This window comes from Galeopterus variegatus, unplaced genomic scaffold, assembly GCF_000696425.1.
Source record: "Galeopterus variegatus unplaced genomic scaffold, G_variegatus-3.0.2 Scaffold972, whole genome shotgun sequence".
NCBI lineage: Eukaryota > Metazoa > Chordata > Mammalia > Dermoptera > Cynocephalidae > Galeopterus > Galeopterus variegatus.
Genome location: NW_007727083.1, coordinates 79785 through 97129, shown reverse-complemented (window position 1 = coordinate 97129; position 17345 = coordinate 79785). Strand labels below are relative to the sequence as shown.

At 38.5% G+C, this 17345-nt stretch overlaps 1 protein-coding gene across 1 annotated transcript in view; it reads right to left on the bottom strand.

The window, feature by feature from the left end:
• Positions 1-17345, bottom strand: part of LOC103591462 (ryanodine receptor 3-like) — a gene marked incomplete at its 5' end in the record, with an annotated part of 105580 nt that overhangs the window by 27425 nt on the left and 60810 nt on the right. The window contains 2 exons of the mRNA XM_008573924.1: positions 9365-9486; positions 13551-13715. Of these exons, the coding sequence (XP_008572146.1) occupies positions 9365-9486; positions 13551-13715 (287 nt within the window). The remainder of the gene's footprint in view (positions 1-9364; positions 9487-13550; positions 13716-17345) is intronic.

The following is a 17345-nucleotide window of genomic DNA, read 5'->3' as shown; positions in this document are numbered from 1 at the left end:
TTTTTCTTTCTTTCTTTTTTTTTTTTTTTTTTTAAACATTTTGGGTTTACTAGAGACACTCAGGCTGGTTAAGAATAATTCTTTATGTGATGGGAACAGATGAAAGCAAGCAGTTTACAGGTGTTTCTGTAGCTTAATGGGGTGTCATATGCAGGTCACAGGGGGTTGGAAACCCCAGGTTTTGGTCTTGTCACTGCCATTAACTGTGTGATGTATGGACTCTGTGACCATCTATGGCCAGGATCCTTCAGGTCTAATTTTTTGTTCTGTGGGTTCTCATTGCTGGATCATTTCACCTTGCTCCTTGAAGACATAATATAACAGTCCTCCACTGCACTGAGGCAGATCCATTGTTCCTTAGAAAAAGAGCACATACCACTTGGTTGGCACTAGGGACAATGGTGAAAATAGACGTGACCTCTGAATGTCCTCATGGTACTCACATTCTACTGTAGAACCTCACAGAGTAAAGGCAGATGGACAGGGACAAGATGATGTCTCAATCCATAACTAACTGCAATTGGCATCTATCTCATCCCAGCCCTCATCAACCCCCTACAGCCACTGTCCCACTGTATTCTTGGACCTTTGCCAATGAATTCTTTTGTTAAATTCAAATAAGATCCCAGGTGATTCTGAATATTTACCATACCATTACCATATTTATATATTGTTTCTCTCTGAAGGTTAAACTCAGAGGACGGCTAACAGTATCTTCTCATCAGCAGGATTTCTGAGACTTCTTAATCTATCACACTGTTCATTTGCCCTAGTGGACATTTCCCAGCAACTGTACCGAGGAGGCTGAGACAGCATGAAGATATATTAACCTTTTCTTCTTCATTGTTCCTTCTTGTTCCTTCCCTATCCCTTTAACCTTAACCTGCTTTCCCAGAAGGCCACCCCTCCTTCTAATTTCCATTTGTAAACAGGAAGCACTGTGAGTTTCTCAAAAGAGATGGAGAGAAGAATCTACTTCCAAAATATTTTTTCCTCCGTCACTTCCGAGCTCTTGAAATCTAAATACTATGATTTTTGCAGTCCCCATCCCTGCTGCATTGACTTGTTTTTCATTAGTCCTCCTTTCTTCTAAAAGGTCTTATGGCTTGAAGAATAAAGAATTTTCCCATTAAAGGTGGGACTTCCAGAATACCTGTGTGAGGAGCTCAGTAAATCCTCTCTCATACCAAACAATAAAAGCATACAAAATAATCTAAAATAACCATTTCAGGACTCTGGAAATTACCCAGACATACAGCAAATAAAGAAGTATTTATTTTTTTAAAAAATTAATAAATCTTGGTAAGAACAGTGGGGGTCAATAGTGTTTCAGCCTGAGGATATTTCCATCTCCTCCCCCAGTTCATGGCAAAGGTGGTCTAACAGGGTGCAGTAGGCCATGGCAAGGCCATGCACATGCTCAGGAAGGACTGGAGATGGCCCTAGCCATCTATTGATCTCTGGCTGAATGTGAGGCCCCATGCAAACAGAAAGTAAAAGCCAGGACAGAACTGTAAACTGCTTGAATTTTGAAAATGTTATCCATCTCACACACAGTCCATCAGTAAATGGTTGCAGGTTTGCCTTACAATAAATAGTAAGTCCTTCAGGCTGAAAGAAAATGACACTAAACAGTAAAAAGAATCCACACAAAGAAATAAAAAGCACTGGTAAGTAGGCAAATATAAAAAATTGTGTGTGTGTGTGTGTGTGCACATTGTACACACACATTTCCCTTTTGTTCTTATAATTGATTCAAAAAAATGCATAAAACAATAATTATAACACTGTATTGCTGGGCTTATAATATATGAAATGTAATATACATGATAATATTATCACAGAGGAGGAGGGAGAGAGTAGAACAATACTGGAGCAAAATTGCTTTATTTTATTTGTTAAGTTAATATTAATTTGAAATAGATTATTTCAAGGAAAATATATATTGAGTTCCCTAGAGAAAGCGCTAAGAAAATAACTCAAAAAAGTAGTTAAAAACCTCAACAAATTAATTAAAATGGTACACTAGAAAATATCTATTTAACACAAAAGAAGGCAGTAAAGGAGGAAGAGAGAAACATACAGGACATGAGACATACAAGAAACAAATAACAAAATGGCAGACATAAATCCAACCATCTGAATAACTACATTAAATATAAATGAAATAAACATGCCAATGAAAGAGAGAGATTGTCAGACTAGATTTTTAAAAAGTTCCAGTATATGTTATCTTCAAGAGAAACACTTTAGATTCAAAGACACAAACAGGTTGAAAGTACAGGATTGAAGACAATATACCATGCAACAGTAAATATAATCTATATATAAGATATCTGGAGTGACTCTCCAAAATAGACTTAAGACCAAAAAATGTTCACAGAGGAAAAAAGGAAGGCAGTTTATAGTTATAAAACAGTCAATCTATCAGGAAGATGTACCTATTATAAATATATAAGCACCCAAGAACAGAGACCAAAATATGTAAAGCAAAACCCAACAGAACTGAGGGAGAAGACAGCAATTCAACAATAATGGTCAGAAACATCAATACCCTATTCTTAATCAGTTAATGTAATAAACCATATTAACAAAGGACAAAAACATAAGATCACCTCAATAGACAAAGAAAACGAATTTGAGAGGATCTAACACTCTTTCAAGATAAAAACTCTCAACAAATTAGGAATAGAAGGGAACTTCCTCAGCCTGATAAAGGGCATTTACAAAAACCCTACAGCCAACATGATACTTAACAGTAAAAAACAGAACGTTTTCTACCTAAGATCAGGAACAAGACAAGGATGTCTGTTCACATCACTCTTATTCCACATTACAGCTGATGTTCTAGCAAGTGTAATCATGCAAGAAAAAAAAAAATAAAGGGCATCCATATTGAAAAGTGAAAAATAAAAATCTCTTTATTCATAGACAACATGAATAAAGAGAAAATTACTATCACATACAGAGAAAATTCTAAAGAATATATACACACACACACACATACACACACCCCACCAGAACTAATAAACAATTTCAATTAGGTCACAGGATACAGGATCAATATTTTAAAAACTCAATTTCTATATGACAGTATTTCTACATACCAGCAATAAACCTGAGTGAAATTAAGACAACAATTCCACTTGTAGCAGTGCAAAAAAGAATCAAATACATAGGAATAAATTTCACAAAAGAAGTGCAAGACCTATGCAGTGTAAACTATAATACCTTGCTGAAAAGAATTAAAGAAGAATAAATAAATGGAAAGACATTCCATGTTTGTGGGTTGGAAGACTTAATATTACTAAGATGACAGTCCTCCAAAATTGATCTATAGATTCAATGCAATACCTATAAATATCCCAGCAGACTTTTTTTTCCCCCAGAAATTGACGAATTCATCGTAAAATTTACATGGGAATGCAAAGGACCCAGGAGAGTCAAAATAATTTTGAAAAGAAGTAAAAAATTGGAGGATTCAATCTACATGATTTCAGTACTTACTATGAAGCTACTTTAATCAAGACAGTGTTTTTGTTTTGAATAATGACAGGCATATAGACCAACGAAACAGAATTATGAGTCAGCTAATTGTCCCCAGTCCTGGCTCCTCCCTATCTCACCACCCCTCCGTCCTGGGTACCTCCAATGATGCATGATCCCCAAGGTGAATACTGTCCTTGGACTGTGGCACAGTTTCCAGCTTGCCTGCTGCCCAATGTGTAATAATTCTAGCCTAATTTTTTTCAAGTCTCAGGATTGTGTTCTCATTCTCCTAGGTGGCTTGGAGAGAAGACAGGAGACCTCATGGTACAGGAGACAGAGCATTGTGCCAAATATGCTCTTTGCTATGCAGCTTACCAGCCATATGGCTTTATTTATTTATTTATTTTTTGTTTTTTCGTGACCGGTAAGGGGATTGCAACCCTTGGCTTGGTGTCACCCGCACCGTGCTCAGCCAGTGAGCGCACCGGCCATTCCTATATAGGATCCGAACCCGCGGCGGGAGCGTCGCTGCATTCCCAGCACCGCACTCTCCCGAGTGTACCATGGGGTCGGCCCCGGTCACTTGATTTTTGATCAAAGCAATTTGATGGGGAAAGGTAATCTTTTCAGCAAATTGTGCAGGGGTAATCTGATATCCACATGATCTAAATGCAAAAAGAGGAATTTAATCCCTTACCTCACACCAAAACAAAAATTGACTCCATGTGGATCATAGTCCTAAATGTAAGAGCTAACATTATAAAACTTTTAGAAAAAAAACATAGGAGAAGATCCTGGTGACTTTGGGTTAGGCAAAGAGTTCTTAGATATGATACAAAAAGTGTAATCAATAAACACATATGATGTTAAACTGAATCTCATGAAAAGTTAAAAATTTTGTGCTTCAAAAGACATCATCAAGAAAATAAGAAGCCACAGAATAGGAAAAAATATTTGCAAATCACAAATTTAGTAAAATGCTTTTAACTAGTATTGGTCAGCCACAGATACACACACACAACAAATCCATCAGTGGACAACTGGATAAGGAAAATGTGGTGTACATATACACGATGGAATACTACTTGGCCATAAAAAGAAAACTTAACTAGAAGATACAAAGAATTCTCAGATTCCAACTTGAAACAAATGACCTAATTAAAAAAAATGCTAGCCGGCCAGTTAGCTCAGTTTGTTAGAGTGTGGTGCTGGTTAACACCAAGGTCCACTGTTCAGTCCCGGTACCAGCCAGCCAGCAAAAAACTTGATTCCATTTTACCAAAGAAGATATATGAATGGCTAATAAGTACATGAAAAGATGTTCAATATCATTATCATTCTGGAAATGCAAATTACAACCATAATGACATACCACTTCATAGGCACTAGAATGGCTACAAAAGTAAACAGAACAAATGTAGATAAAGATGTGGAGAAACTGGAACGTCATACATTTCTTTTTTTTTTTTTTTTTTGTCTTTTGTCTTTTTCCGTGTCCGGCAACGGATCGCAACCCTCAGTGTTGCCCCCGTACCGGACCGGGGACCGGCAACGGGATTACAACCCTCGGCGTTGCTCCCGCGCCTCACTCAGCCAGTGAGCGGGAACCGGTCTGTATGTGGGATCCGAACCCTCGGGCGGGAGCGCCGCCGCGCCTCCCGAGCGGCGCACTTATCCAGTGCACCGCACTTATCCAGTGCGCCACCGGGCCGGCCCAACGTCATACATTTCTGAGGTGAATGTAAAATGGTACACCCACTTTGGAAAACAATTTTTCAGTTTCTTAAAAAGTTAAACATATCCAAACATCCACCAATTGATGAATAGATAAACAAAACATGGTATTTTCATACAATGTAATTTTATTCACCCTAAAAAAGGAATAAAATTCTGATACATGCTATAACATGGATGAACCTTGAAGTCATTTTGCTAACTGAAATAAGCCAGACACAAAGGATAAATATGCTATGATTCCACTTACATGAGGTACCTAAAATAGTTAAATTCATAGAGACAGAAGGTAAAATAGAAATTGCCAGGGGCTGGGGAGAAAGGAGAGTAGGGAGTTATTGTTTAATGGGTATAGAGTTTCAGTTAGGGATGATAAAAAAAAACTCTAGAGATGGGTTAAATGTACTTAATACCACTGAACTGTACACTTAAAAATGCATTATTTTAGACAGTGAATGTTATATTATGTATATCTTACCACAATAAAACATACATTAAAAAGTTAAGCGAATTTACATATGACTCAGTATTTACCCAAGAGAAATAAAAGCATATATCCAAAAACTTTTACACTAATATCCATAGAAGCATTACTCACAATAACCAGAAATGGAAACTACCAACTGTTCATCAATTGATGAATGAATAAACACAATGTGGTATGTGTGTATCTATAGCAATATAGATCTGTCTCTCCACACACATGTACACGCATGTGTGAACACCTTTCAGCAACAGAAAAGAGACAGAACCAACACAATGTGGTATGTGTGTATCTATAGCAATATAGATCTGTCTCTCCACACACATGTACATGCATGTGTGAACACCTTTCAGCAACAGAAAAGAGACAGAACATGGATAAACCTCAAATGTATAATGCTAAGTGAAAAGACCAGATTCAAAAGACAATATATTTTATGATTTCACCTAATTTATCAATTTAATGTATTGAGACAGAAAACAGATTAGAGGTTGCCTAGGGCTGGTAGCAGCAACTAGAATAAACTGCAGTGGACATAGGAGATGTTTTTGGAGTGATGGGAAAGTTCTAAAACTGAATTGGGGTGATGGCTGTACAGCTCTGTAAATACATTAAAACTCACTGAATTGTATACTTAAAAGGAGAAATTTTACGATATGTAAATTCTACCTTAACAAATCTGTTCAAAAATAATTTTCCCATTGTCAGGCATGTAACTCCTACTGACATTTTTAATAACAGTTTTATTAAAATATAATTCACATATCACACAATCACCTATTTAAAGGGTACAAATTCAATGGTTTAATGGTTTACAGTATATTCACAATGTTGTGCAACCATCACCACATTCAGTTTTAGAACTTTTTCATCAGTGAAAAACCCCATAAACATTAGTCACTCTCCCTTTCCCACTAAGACACCCCAGCCCTAGGTAACCACCAATCTACTTTCTGTCTCTATACATATGCCTATTCTGGACATTTAATATAAAAGAAATCAAAGAATACATGGTCTTTTATGACTGCCTTTTTTCACTTAGCATAATGTTTTCAGGGTTCATTCATGTTGTAGTATGTATCAGTACTTCATTCCTTTTTTATGGCCAAATAGTATTCCATTTTATGGATATAGCACATTTTATTTACCCCTTCATCAGCTGATAGACATTTGGGTGCTTTCTAATTTTTGACTACTATGAATAATGCTGCTATGAATATTCGTGTACAAGTTTTTGTGTATATACATTTTCATTTCTCTTGTGCATACACCTAGGAGTGGAATTGATAGGTCATATGGTAACTTTGTTTAATCTTTTGAGGAACTTCCAGACTGTGTTCCAAAGTGGCTGCAACATTTTACATTCCCAACTAGCAGTGCACGAGGGTGCCGATTTCTCCACATCCACTCTCACACTTGTTACTAACAATCTTTTTGATTATAGCCATCCTAGTAGGTATAAAGTGGCATCTCATTGTAATTTTAGCTGGCATTTTACTGATGGTTAATAATGCTGAGCATCTTTTCATGTGCTTATTGGCCTTTGTATATATTCTCTGGAGAAATGTCTATTCAGATCCTTTGCCCATTTTTTAACTGGTTCATTCACCTTTTTAAAATTTTTTTTTACCATATCATTGAGTTATAAGAGTTCTTTACTCTAGATACAAGTGTTTTATATGATTTGCAAATATTTTCTTTCATTATGTGGGCTGTCTTTTCACTTACTTGGTAGCACCCTTTGCAGCAAAAAAGTTTTTAATTTTGATGAACTGCAAGATTTATTTTTTTATTTTGTTGCTTTTTCTTTGGGTATCATATTTAAGAAACCATCACTTAATCCAAGGTCATGAAAACTTATGCCTATGTCGTCTTCTACATATTTTACAGTTATAGGTCTCACATTTAGGTCTTTGATTCATTTGTGTGAGGTAGGGGCCACTGTCTTTTATTAAAGATTTAAGGGCAGAGTTGGAGAGAATTGGGGGTCAGATAAATAAAACCATCCACCTTGAGGGTGATGATTTTGCTACTAGTCGAGACTACATGAAAAGCTCATGTTTGCGTGCAGCTGTCTTTTTCTGTCTATACCAAGCCATTTATTCTCACGACCTTTTCTTCGAAGAAGGGGAGCAGGCAGACCCTCTGAGGTGTACAAAGTACACAGCTGGCCAGCCAGAGATATATTTCTCAGCCTCCCTAAAGCTAGGTGTGGCCATGTGACTAAGTTTTAGCCTATGGAATGCAAGATAAAGTGATCTACTTCTGAGTCATATCCTTTGAAAAATAAGTTGCTTGGCCTCTGCTGCTTCTTCCCCTTTTTGCAGGACAGACCTCAGACATAGTGCTAGTCAGCTATTTTTGACCATACAGATGAAGAAAACATACCAGGACAGTGGTTCTCAACTGTGGCTGAATGTTAGAATCACCTAGGGAGCTTTAATAAAACACTGGCTTTTGGATCCCACCTCTAGAGATTCTGATGCAATAGGTTTGAGATGTGGCCTGGGCATCAGGAAGTTAAAAGCTCCCCCGAATGAATCAAATATGTAGCCAAGGTGAAGATCTCTATTCCAGGGCAGTGGTTTTTAAACTTTAGCATGTATCAGCATTACCTGGAGGGTCTATAAAAATATGATTTTCTGAATCTTACTCCCTGGATGTCTGATTTGGTAGGTTTGGGGTGAAACTTGAAAATTGGCATTTTTAGCAAGTTCACAGGTGATGCTGATATGCTGGTCCAGGGACACACTTTTAGAACTCATAGGAGACATCAAAGCAGTAAGATAGAAGGAACCTGAGCCACAGTAGACAGGCTGCTTATTTTTCTTAAACCACACCTACTCTATATTACTACTTAAAAGAAAAGGAAAAGTTTATTCTGAACTGTAACAGCAGCTTAGTTTATATCCTAACTAGTACACATCCCTTGGATTACAGTGTTTCAACAGCAAGAAAAGTAAAGATATAAAAAAAAGTTCTCATTTCACACAAATTCACACATGCAATTTATACCTTCTTGGCTTTAGTAATATTTTCCCATAAGAGAAGAATGGCTTGGAACACTGCACTGTTTACAACAGAATCAGTTCCTCATGGTAATTGGTGAAAGCAACCCACAGAATTCTGTTTTGGCAGCACTGATTAACCTGGAGGGATTACAACCTAAGCAGGCCGTTCAGTTACTTTTTCCATTTAAGTCCCAGCCATAGTTGGGTAACCCAACGCTTCCAATGCAAATCTACTCTGATCCAAACCATAGCAACAATTCTGAGGGATGGAGAAATCCTCTCTAAACGGCACACAGGAAGTGGATCAGTCTCTCCTCTCTCGTTCCCTCATTGCACACCAACACAAAAGGGACATAAAGTAGTCCAGCTCTTCTCACTTAGTTTCCTTGTGAAGATCTCGGGTATTTACCACACCAACCTGAATAACCAATGGGGCTTGGGTGTTTGTTGGCCAAAGAATGAAGCTGGTAGGGGGTCAACTATGTAGGAGACAAGTTTTAGTCCCAAGCTCTCTCTGGCAAAACTCTTCGTTGGTGTTTAATTATTTCCTGAAAACACTCATAGTATCAAAAGGAGGTGAATGGGTGGGGTTGGAAGGCCACAGAGTAGAAACTGCCAGGTACAGAAAGAAAAGCAGCTCACGTACCTGACAAACTGGCTGAATAAGGCTGTTGTGTTCCGGATGATCCGAGCAGCCTGGGACTCCTCACGCTGGCATCTCTGCAGTGTTAATCCATCATCCATGTGGCCTTCCTGATGGAGTATGACCTACCCACAGGGAAAAGACGGCAGGTCCAGTTACACATTATTCCACTGCCGGGCAGCCAACATTTCCTGAAGTTTGTCTCTCATCCCTCCTATTCCGTTCCCCAACCAAGCTCCCCTGGTGCCATTTTGAAAATGGGACATTAGCAAAGTCATCTCACCCATACACCCTCTTGCTGGCATATGAGTCATTCCTGAGACATGGTGCTTTGAGGAAAGTGGAATTTTATGTGCCACCATGGTATGAGTTACAATAAATTCCCTGGGCCTAGATGGCCAATATGAAAGGGTGAAAACATCCTTTATTACAGACTTTTCTCTTAAAATGAACACAGAACTTTACCCTTGGAGATGGGAAGTCACTTTGTGCAGAGCCTTTTCCTTCAGAGACAAATTGGGGAAGAAGGAAGACAATTTAAAGCAGAACTCTCTCCTGGGATCAGGCTGGACTCTACTGAAGGACAGCTTCTCTGGGATGGCTAACAAAAGGGCTGGGACAGCAGCTCAAGATGGTCATGTGCTTCTCATGAAAGCTGGAGAGGGGAGCTGAAAGCACAGGCTCTGCTATCAGACAACCTCAGCTCTATTCCTGCTGTGCCACTTCCCAGCTGCATGACCTTGGGTAAGTTACTTGACCACTCTGCTTCAACTTCATCATCTGCAAATGGACTTATTTTAGATGTTGTTTGGAGGATTACATATATAGCTGTCCCTTGGTATCTGTTGGGGATTGGGTCTAGGACCTCCCGTGGATACACATATCTGCAAATGCTCAAGTCCCTGATATAAAATGGTACAGTATTTGTGTATAACATATGCACATCATCCTGCATACTTTAAATCATCTCTAGATTACTTATAATACCTAATATAAATGCTATGTAAAGAGTTGTTATACTCTATTGTTTAGGCAATAATGACCAGAAAAAAAGTCTATACATGTTTAGTACCTACACAATTTAAAAAAAAAATTTCAATCTGTAGTTGGTTGAATCTGTGGATGCAGAACCCACAGATACAGAGCACTGACTGTAAATCATTTGTCACAGCTCCTAGAATAGGTGGCCAGTGATTGTTTTTTATAAGGGGCAGTGTATTACTGATCTTAGATCAGTTATCTTGAAGCAAATCATACTTATCGATCACCAAGGACATCATAATTCAATTTTTGTGTGGAGCTAACAGCTTTTGGTATGGAGATCAGTAGCTTTTCCCTTAAAGGGTCAAGTATGTGAAGATGTTAAGTGGGATGGTTTGACCTTGGTTCAAGTTAGGGTCAAATCCTGATTCAAGTTTCCTGGCATGGTTTCCCCTGGATGGGAGTAAGCGAAGAGAGACTACTTGCAGGTCCTGGAAGTCAGTCTATATGTCACCATAAATGAAACACATGGCTCCAGAAAATATCTTTAGAGTAAGGATTTTTGGTCTCTATCATTTTTAATATAAAGAAACTACTTTTCCATATGAAAGTTTCTTCCTTATTTTTTATTCTTTTGGAGGCATTTTCTGATATAATGAATTCACATAGGAAGTAGAATACACATTTGAAAAAGTTTATGTTCTTTTTTGAAAAAAGACTTTGCATCTAATTTACATACTGCAGCTTAAGCATTACTTTGTCAAAACTTCCGAGCAACCAGTTAACAATGTTGCATTTAGATTTAATAATACATTGCCACTATGTTTACTTTGGCCTCAGTCCCAGATTTCTGGTCTCTAAAGACCAAAATTTAGGTTTTGCTTGTTCAGATAACACTCACACTGGCCACCCGAATGAGGAAGTAATGAGAACTAGGGGAAATGCAGTTGTTAGGATGTGGCTGTGATATGCCCTGCTGGTCTCAGCAGCCCAGTTCTATGATTCTTCTCCTCCAGGAGGAGTCCCACAATCCAACAGCAGAGAGAAGAGGCCCAAGATGGGAATGGAAAAAGGGGGTGCTTCCTTTAAACTGAGTTACCCTTCATTAGGATTTTCATTGTTTATTCTCCATTGGTTTTTCCAGGTTCCTGTTTTGTTCATTTCATAAAACGGTTAATACAGATTTGAACACCCTTTGTATTTTTAGAGGGGGAACTTAACCTGCTCCTTATGAAATGAAGCAGCACACAAGATCTGACCATTATGACACCTTTTTAGAAGAGTTTCTGAAGGCACCTCCCAAATGTACTTGCACATTCCCACAGTTAGATGGATCTACAGGCTACGGTACTGGAAGAGAAAGGCAGGGACAGGCACAATAAATCAACAATGCTGCAAACTGAGATCTCTCCACTTTGACAGAGTCCTTGGAGGGCTTCCTCTCCCACCCAGAGTCATAGCCAAGATCCACAAATTCTCTTTAAGTGTAACTACTGTCTTAGTAGGATTGAAAAACTGCCGAGGCTCTAGATTATATTGTTGTGCTCCATAGAGGATTTAATTCTCTTATGATAGGCTGGTAGCGTAGAGGATGGGTTTTTGGCATCTATTTTCAATTTGCCCTTATTCCAGGCTCTAGATTATATTGTTGTGCTCCATAGAGGATTTAATTCTCTTATGATAGGCTGGTAGCATAGAGGATGGGTTTTTGGCATCTATTTTCAATTTGCCCTTATTCCAAGGGTATAGCTCTCTCTCTTAGGGTGTAGCCCTTCTGGGATTCAGCTGAAAACCTGCTGTATTTTCCAGGGCCATTCCAACTTGGGAGACTGAACCCAGACTTATATCTCCCTAGGACTGTCATACTGTCAACATCTCTGCTGTGGTCTTCCCCATCACAGCTGCAGCTTTCTGTTTGCCATCTTGGCATCACGTCCCATCCACAGTCAGCTTAGGATCCTAGGGGAAACTGCACATAGAACTAAAGGCTCATGTTTCCACAGTTGCCATCACTCTGGAATCTTGGTTCCTTAAGTCCCAGAAATCTCAGTTGATCCTATGTCTAGTCTGTTTCTATAGCACAGTAGAGCTAACACAAGACCCCAATCCCTAGTTCTGCAAATCAGCAAACATGCTGTGGGAGAAAGCAGAGACAAAAGTGGATTCACCTTAGTGCGATCTTTAGCTCATGTCCTGGGCGTCTTGGTTGTTGAAACCTTCAAATGGTTTTGTTTTTCTTTGGCTTTTTGTTTTGTATTTTATCCACCCTTTGTAGTTGTTTTCAGAGGAAGGATTGAGCTCACACAAGCTAGTCTGGGCAGCCTCTTATTTATCCTATTTTCTATTCCCTTTGGATAATTTTATTTTCTCTTTTCTGGATATTTTCCTGGTCTGTTTTGCTTTAAACAAAATAAGATATTACCTTACAGTTTGTTCCTCAAATCCTTCCTTACAATACCAGCATTCTGGGAAAGTTTTAATTGTTATCACATTAGGCTGATATACCCAAACTGCACTGTACAGTGCCTTCTAGAATCTTATTTTGGCTCTGTGACTATTCAAACTCATATTTTGTAAGCATTTTCTAAGAGAAAAAGCATCACACCCTGCCATCTATTCTCTGGTCCCTATCAAAAGAAACACTATTATGGCAATTACTTTCAGTTAAAAAGATGCTGCACGCATCCAAGCTAGGTTACCACTGCAGCTGTGATGGACCACTCAAATCTGGACACATTCTTTGTGGATAGAGCATCATTACACAGCATCTCTTCCTGCAGGTTGGTTCCTGTGGGACTGTTATTATGCAATCTGCATTTTCTCTGTAGCGATTCTGTTTAGTCTGTGTATTGTGAAAACTGTACAATAACTCAATTATCCACTTAACTGAAGGGAGCAACGATGTGCATAATCCCCAAGCAGCAAACCACCAAAAGTCATTTAGATCAGCTTTTGAAGTACCTTAAACGAATTTCACCCCCTCCTCATAGATTTGCCATGTATTTAATTGGCGGGTTTTTTTTCATTGAACTTGGGGCCAAAGTAACCAAAATACGTTGATGTACTAGAGAAACTATATAATTGGTCACGGAATAACTATTCAGAATAGTAAGGAGTAAAACAATCATGTCCACCTGATTCTCACAATTGCTTCTATCGCCCAGTTGCTTGCAATTCAGTGTAAAACAATCGTAGACAGACTCCTTACCTTTCTTTTCAGAGGTACCAGGCGGGATGTTTTGGCATCTTGTGCTTTGTATGTCACCCACAGACCACTGGCTATATGCTGGACAAAGCAGATGGAATCTCCATACTTGATTTCTGGAACTCCCATGCCTTCTATATCTCGCTTATGACTGGAATCCAACTTCTCCTTGATTTCCTATTTCACACACACACACAAAGAAACAAACATAGGCATGTCTGATTAAATAGAAACTCAATATATAAAACAAATCACCTATGTGGAATTTGTAAGCCAGGAAACTGGTTACCAAAATAATCATGATGTGCCTGTTCTAGCCAGGATTTCAGAAAGGCTTCTTCCACTTATCTGTTGTTAATTGTAAAATCAATACATTTCAAGTGTTGGCTATTTCAGTGATTATTTAAATCCATGGGAAAAGGAGGCAGTTGGTAGGTTCTCTCTTTTCTGATTTTATGTAATTCTCCATTATGTTTTCTACTTTCCTCATCCTGACTTAGTAACCTTAATAAGTAACTCTTTAATGGTCAATTATTTTCAAAAAGTGATATCTTCCATAATTTTAGTGGTTATCTTACATAGATGCCCTCATTCAGGGGCTTTAAACATATCTATTAACATCACATAAATATCTTTTATATTTAATGGTCAATTATTTTCAAAAAGTGATATCTTCCATAATTTTAGTGGTTATCTTACATAAATGCCCTCATTCAGGGGCTTTAAACATATCTATTAACATCACATAAATATCTTTTATAAAAAAAAAACAGAGAAAGGAGAGTCTTTGAGAAGACAGGGGGTGCTACTGTGCCTCAAATTAATGCAGTAATTTGCATATAAGTCTCTTAGGGCCTCCGCAGTTGTGTGTTGTAGTCAAGGGGTTTCATTCTCCAGTTTTCACTGTTTCACTACCTATTCTTTGTTATGGAAAAGGGGCTTACTGAGCATCAGCTAACCACTCAGTGACAACATGCAGTGCCTGCCACAAGAGTGTGCCATAAAGTCGATCCCTGATGCATAGTGACTTTACCCCTCCTCATCAATCAGGGCCTCTATGGCTCTATTCTGAATGGTTCTATTCTATTTCTATTTCTTTTCTATATTTTGCATTAAATTGCTCATTTGTAAAAGCCATTAACTAGGCAGCATTTTGAATTTTTTATAGAATAAAAAATGTAGCATGCTGTTGCCTCTGCTTGTGACAACATTCCTCTCATTCTTAATGATGGAGCGATAGCAGCACACTTACTGAGCCCTTACCATGGGTACTCAATGCAGTGTTCGAAGTCCTTCACACATATTAACTCCTCATAATAGCCTCTAATGTAGCTACAAATACTGTCCCAGTTCTACAGATGAGAAAGTGAAGGAAGTAATTTGCCCAAGGTCACTCAAGAAGTTATGCCAGGATTTGAACCAGAAGTCCAGCTCCATAGAATGTGCTCTTCACCACAACTCTAAACTCCTATTCATCTTTCAAAACCCTGCTCAGTTGTCACCTTCTCTGTGAAAGTAGAGTTAGTTTCTCCTGCTGTATTTCCTCAGTACAATCTCATTCCACTATTGAGCACTTGGCACATCATAATGTAAATGTGTTTGTTTATGTGACATTTTCTTTGCCTCTCAACCAATGCTGGTCCTTTCCCACATGCCCTGCATGGTGTACCATACCTCCTGTTGCAGGGCCTGTGAGTATAATAAACTTTGCTTTCCTGAGACTCTCCTGTGTCTGCTCACATGGCAGCACTGTCTGCCCCACACATAAAAGAACACAGAATAACATCTTATCCATCAAGCTTTCCCTAGATCCAAAGCTGGAGGACATCTTTGCATCTTCTCTGATCTTATGGCCTTGCTAACCATGCAGGGACTGCCCATCCCAAGGCTAGCAATTCCTAAAAACAGTAAAGGACTCATCTGGGAGCATACCACAATCCAACCAATCCAGAGTCCATCTGCCAACAACCTTTATAGAGCTCTTATCCTCCAGGTGACTATTCTCCTGCTCTAATCACCCCAGGGCCAGGTACCAGACAACTAGTAACAACTCTGCTATGGGTTGAATTGTGCCTCCCAAAGGTTCATGTTTTAAACTCCAGTGTAACAGTGTGGAGGGCGGGAAGTCTTATTATGGTAATTGAAAGGTGGAGCCTTTAAGAGGTGATTAGATTGTGAGGAACATGACCTAGTGAATGGATCGATCCATTCATGGAGTAATAAGTTAATGATTTAATGGGTGGTAATGGGTGTGGTTCTGATGGCTTTATCAGGAGAGTGAGTAAGTAGGTTAACTCTCTCTTGCTCAGCCATTTCATCATGTGATACCCTGCAGTGCTATAGACAGTAACCACCAAGAACAAGGTGTGTTCCCTGTACTTTAGACTTCCCAGCCTTTGAAACTGTAAGAAATAAATTTTGTTTATTTACGAATTACCCAGTTTCAGGTATTCTGTTATAAGCAACAGAAATGGACTAATACAAATGCTATGCTCTGGAGCCTGCTGAAATTATTCAAACTAGCTAATCCTAAACCTGCTTACTACTCTGCCTCGTTGACTCCTTTCAAAGGAAGCTACAAAAAGGCTCTTTCCCACATTTTCCCCTAGCTCCCTCTGCCTGTGGACTGATCCCAGTGCTTCCTGCTGTGGCCCCGTCTGACCTGGCGTGCCCCCTCCACTTGGGAACTGTGAGTAGCAAACTATCTTTTCAAGGCCAATCATTTCCTGATCTGTTGGTTTCATCACACCTGATGTGATGATATTATTTATTCATAATAAAACCTACATTTTAAAGCCTTTTCTGGCATACTAGCTGCCTCCTGCCAGATAGAAAACTCTTGAAGTGCTGGTATTTGTCTGTCTTTGTATTCCACACAGTGCTCTGCTTAAAATAGGTTAAATTTGTTTTTGCTTTAATGTTCTGCAGACATTCAATTTGTGTGTTTGTTTATCTGCATCAACCTTGCCTATGTTAGATGATGAACTGATTCCAAGAAGAATAGGTTACCTGGCCTAATATGTGTGGAAGGGCAATAATCACTATCCTCTGCCTCCACTGACAGCTTATTAAGGAAATGCTTGTGACCACATCATAACTGTCATGTTGGCATTTGGCTTAGAAGATCAACTTGATACTCTCCAGATTGGCTTAAGATTTCTAGAAGGATAAAGAAGGGGACAAGATCTAGTATTTGTCCAGTGCCTAGTTTGAACCAGGCTTTGTGCTAAGTACTTTACAATGGCACCACTGTCACCTGAATTTACCAGGGACCTACAAAGTAATGTCTATTATACACACTTTATAAATATTTTCTTTAAACCTTTCAATGGCCCTATTGTTTTTATTACCCTACTTCATATATGATACAACTGAAGCTTGCAGAGTTTGAACAACTTGCTCAAAGCCATACAGCTTGTAAGTAACGGAAAAGAATCCAAAATCAGGTGCAACGCCAAATCCTGTTTGTCATTTGAACAGAATTATTTGAACAGTTACTATTACCATTAGCACAGTTAAGTAATTAATTGTGTCAATGTTTTAGTTGTTTAAAGGTTATTATAAAGAAAAATTTGAAAACATATGATATTTATGAAAAAATGGTTTTGAATTCATACAAACTTTAGGAGTTATACATACAAATCAATAATGACAAGGTGAATAAAAAAAAATAAAAGAGAAACCAAATCAACCCCCCCCCCCCAAATACAATAAAACAAACAAAAAATAATGACATATGGCCTATATCCAAAGTACGTTGGAGTTTGGAAGAGAGAACAACCCTGCCTGGGGAATTAG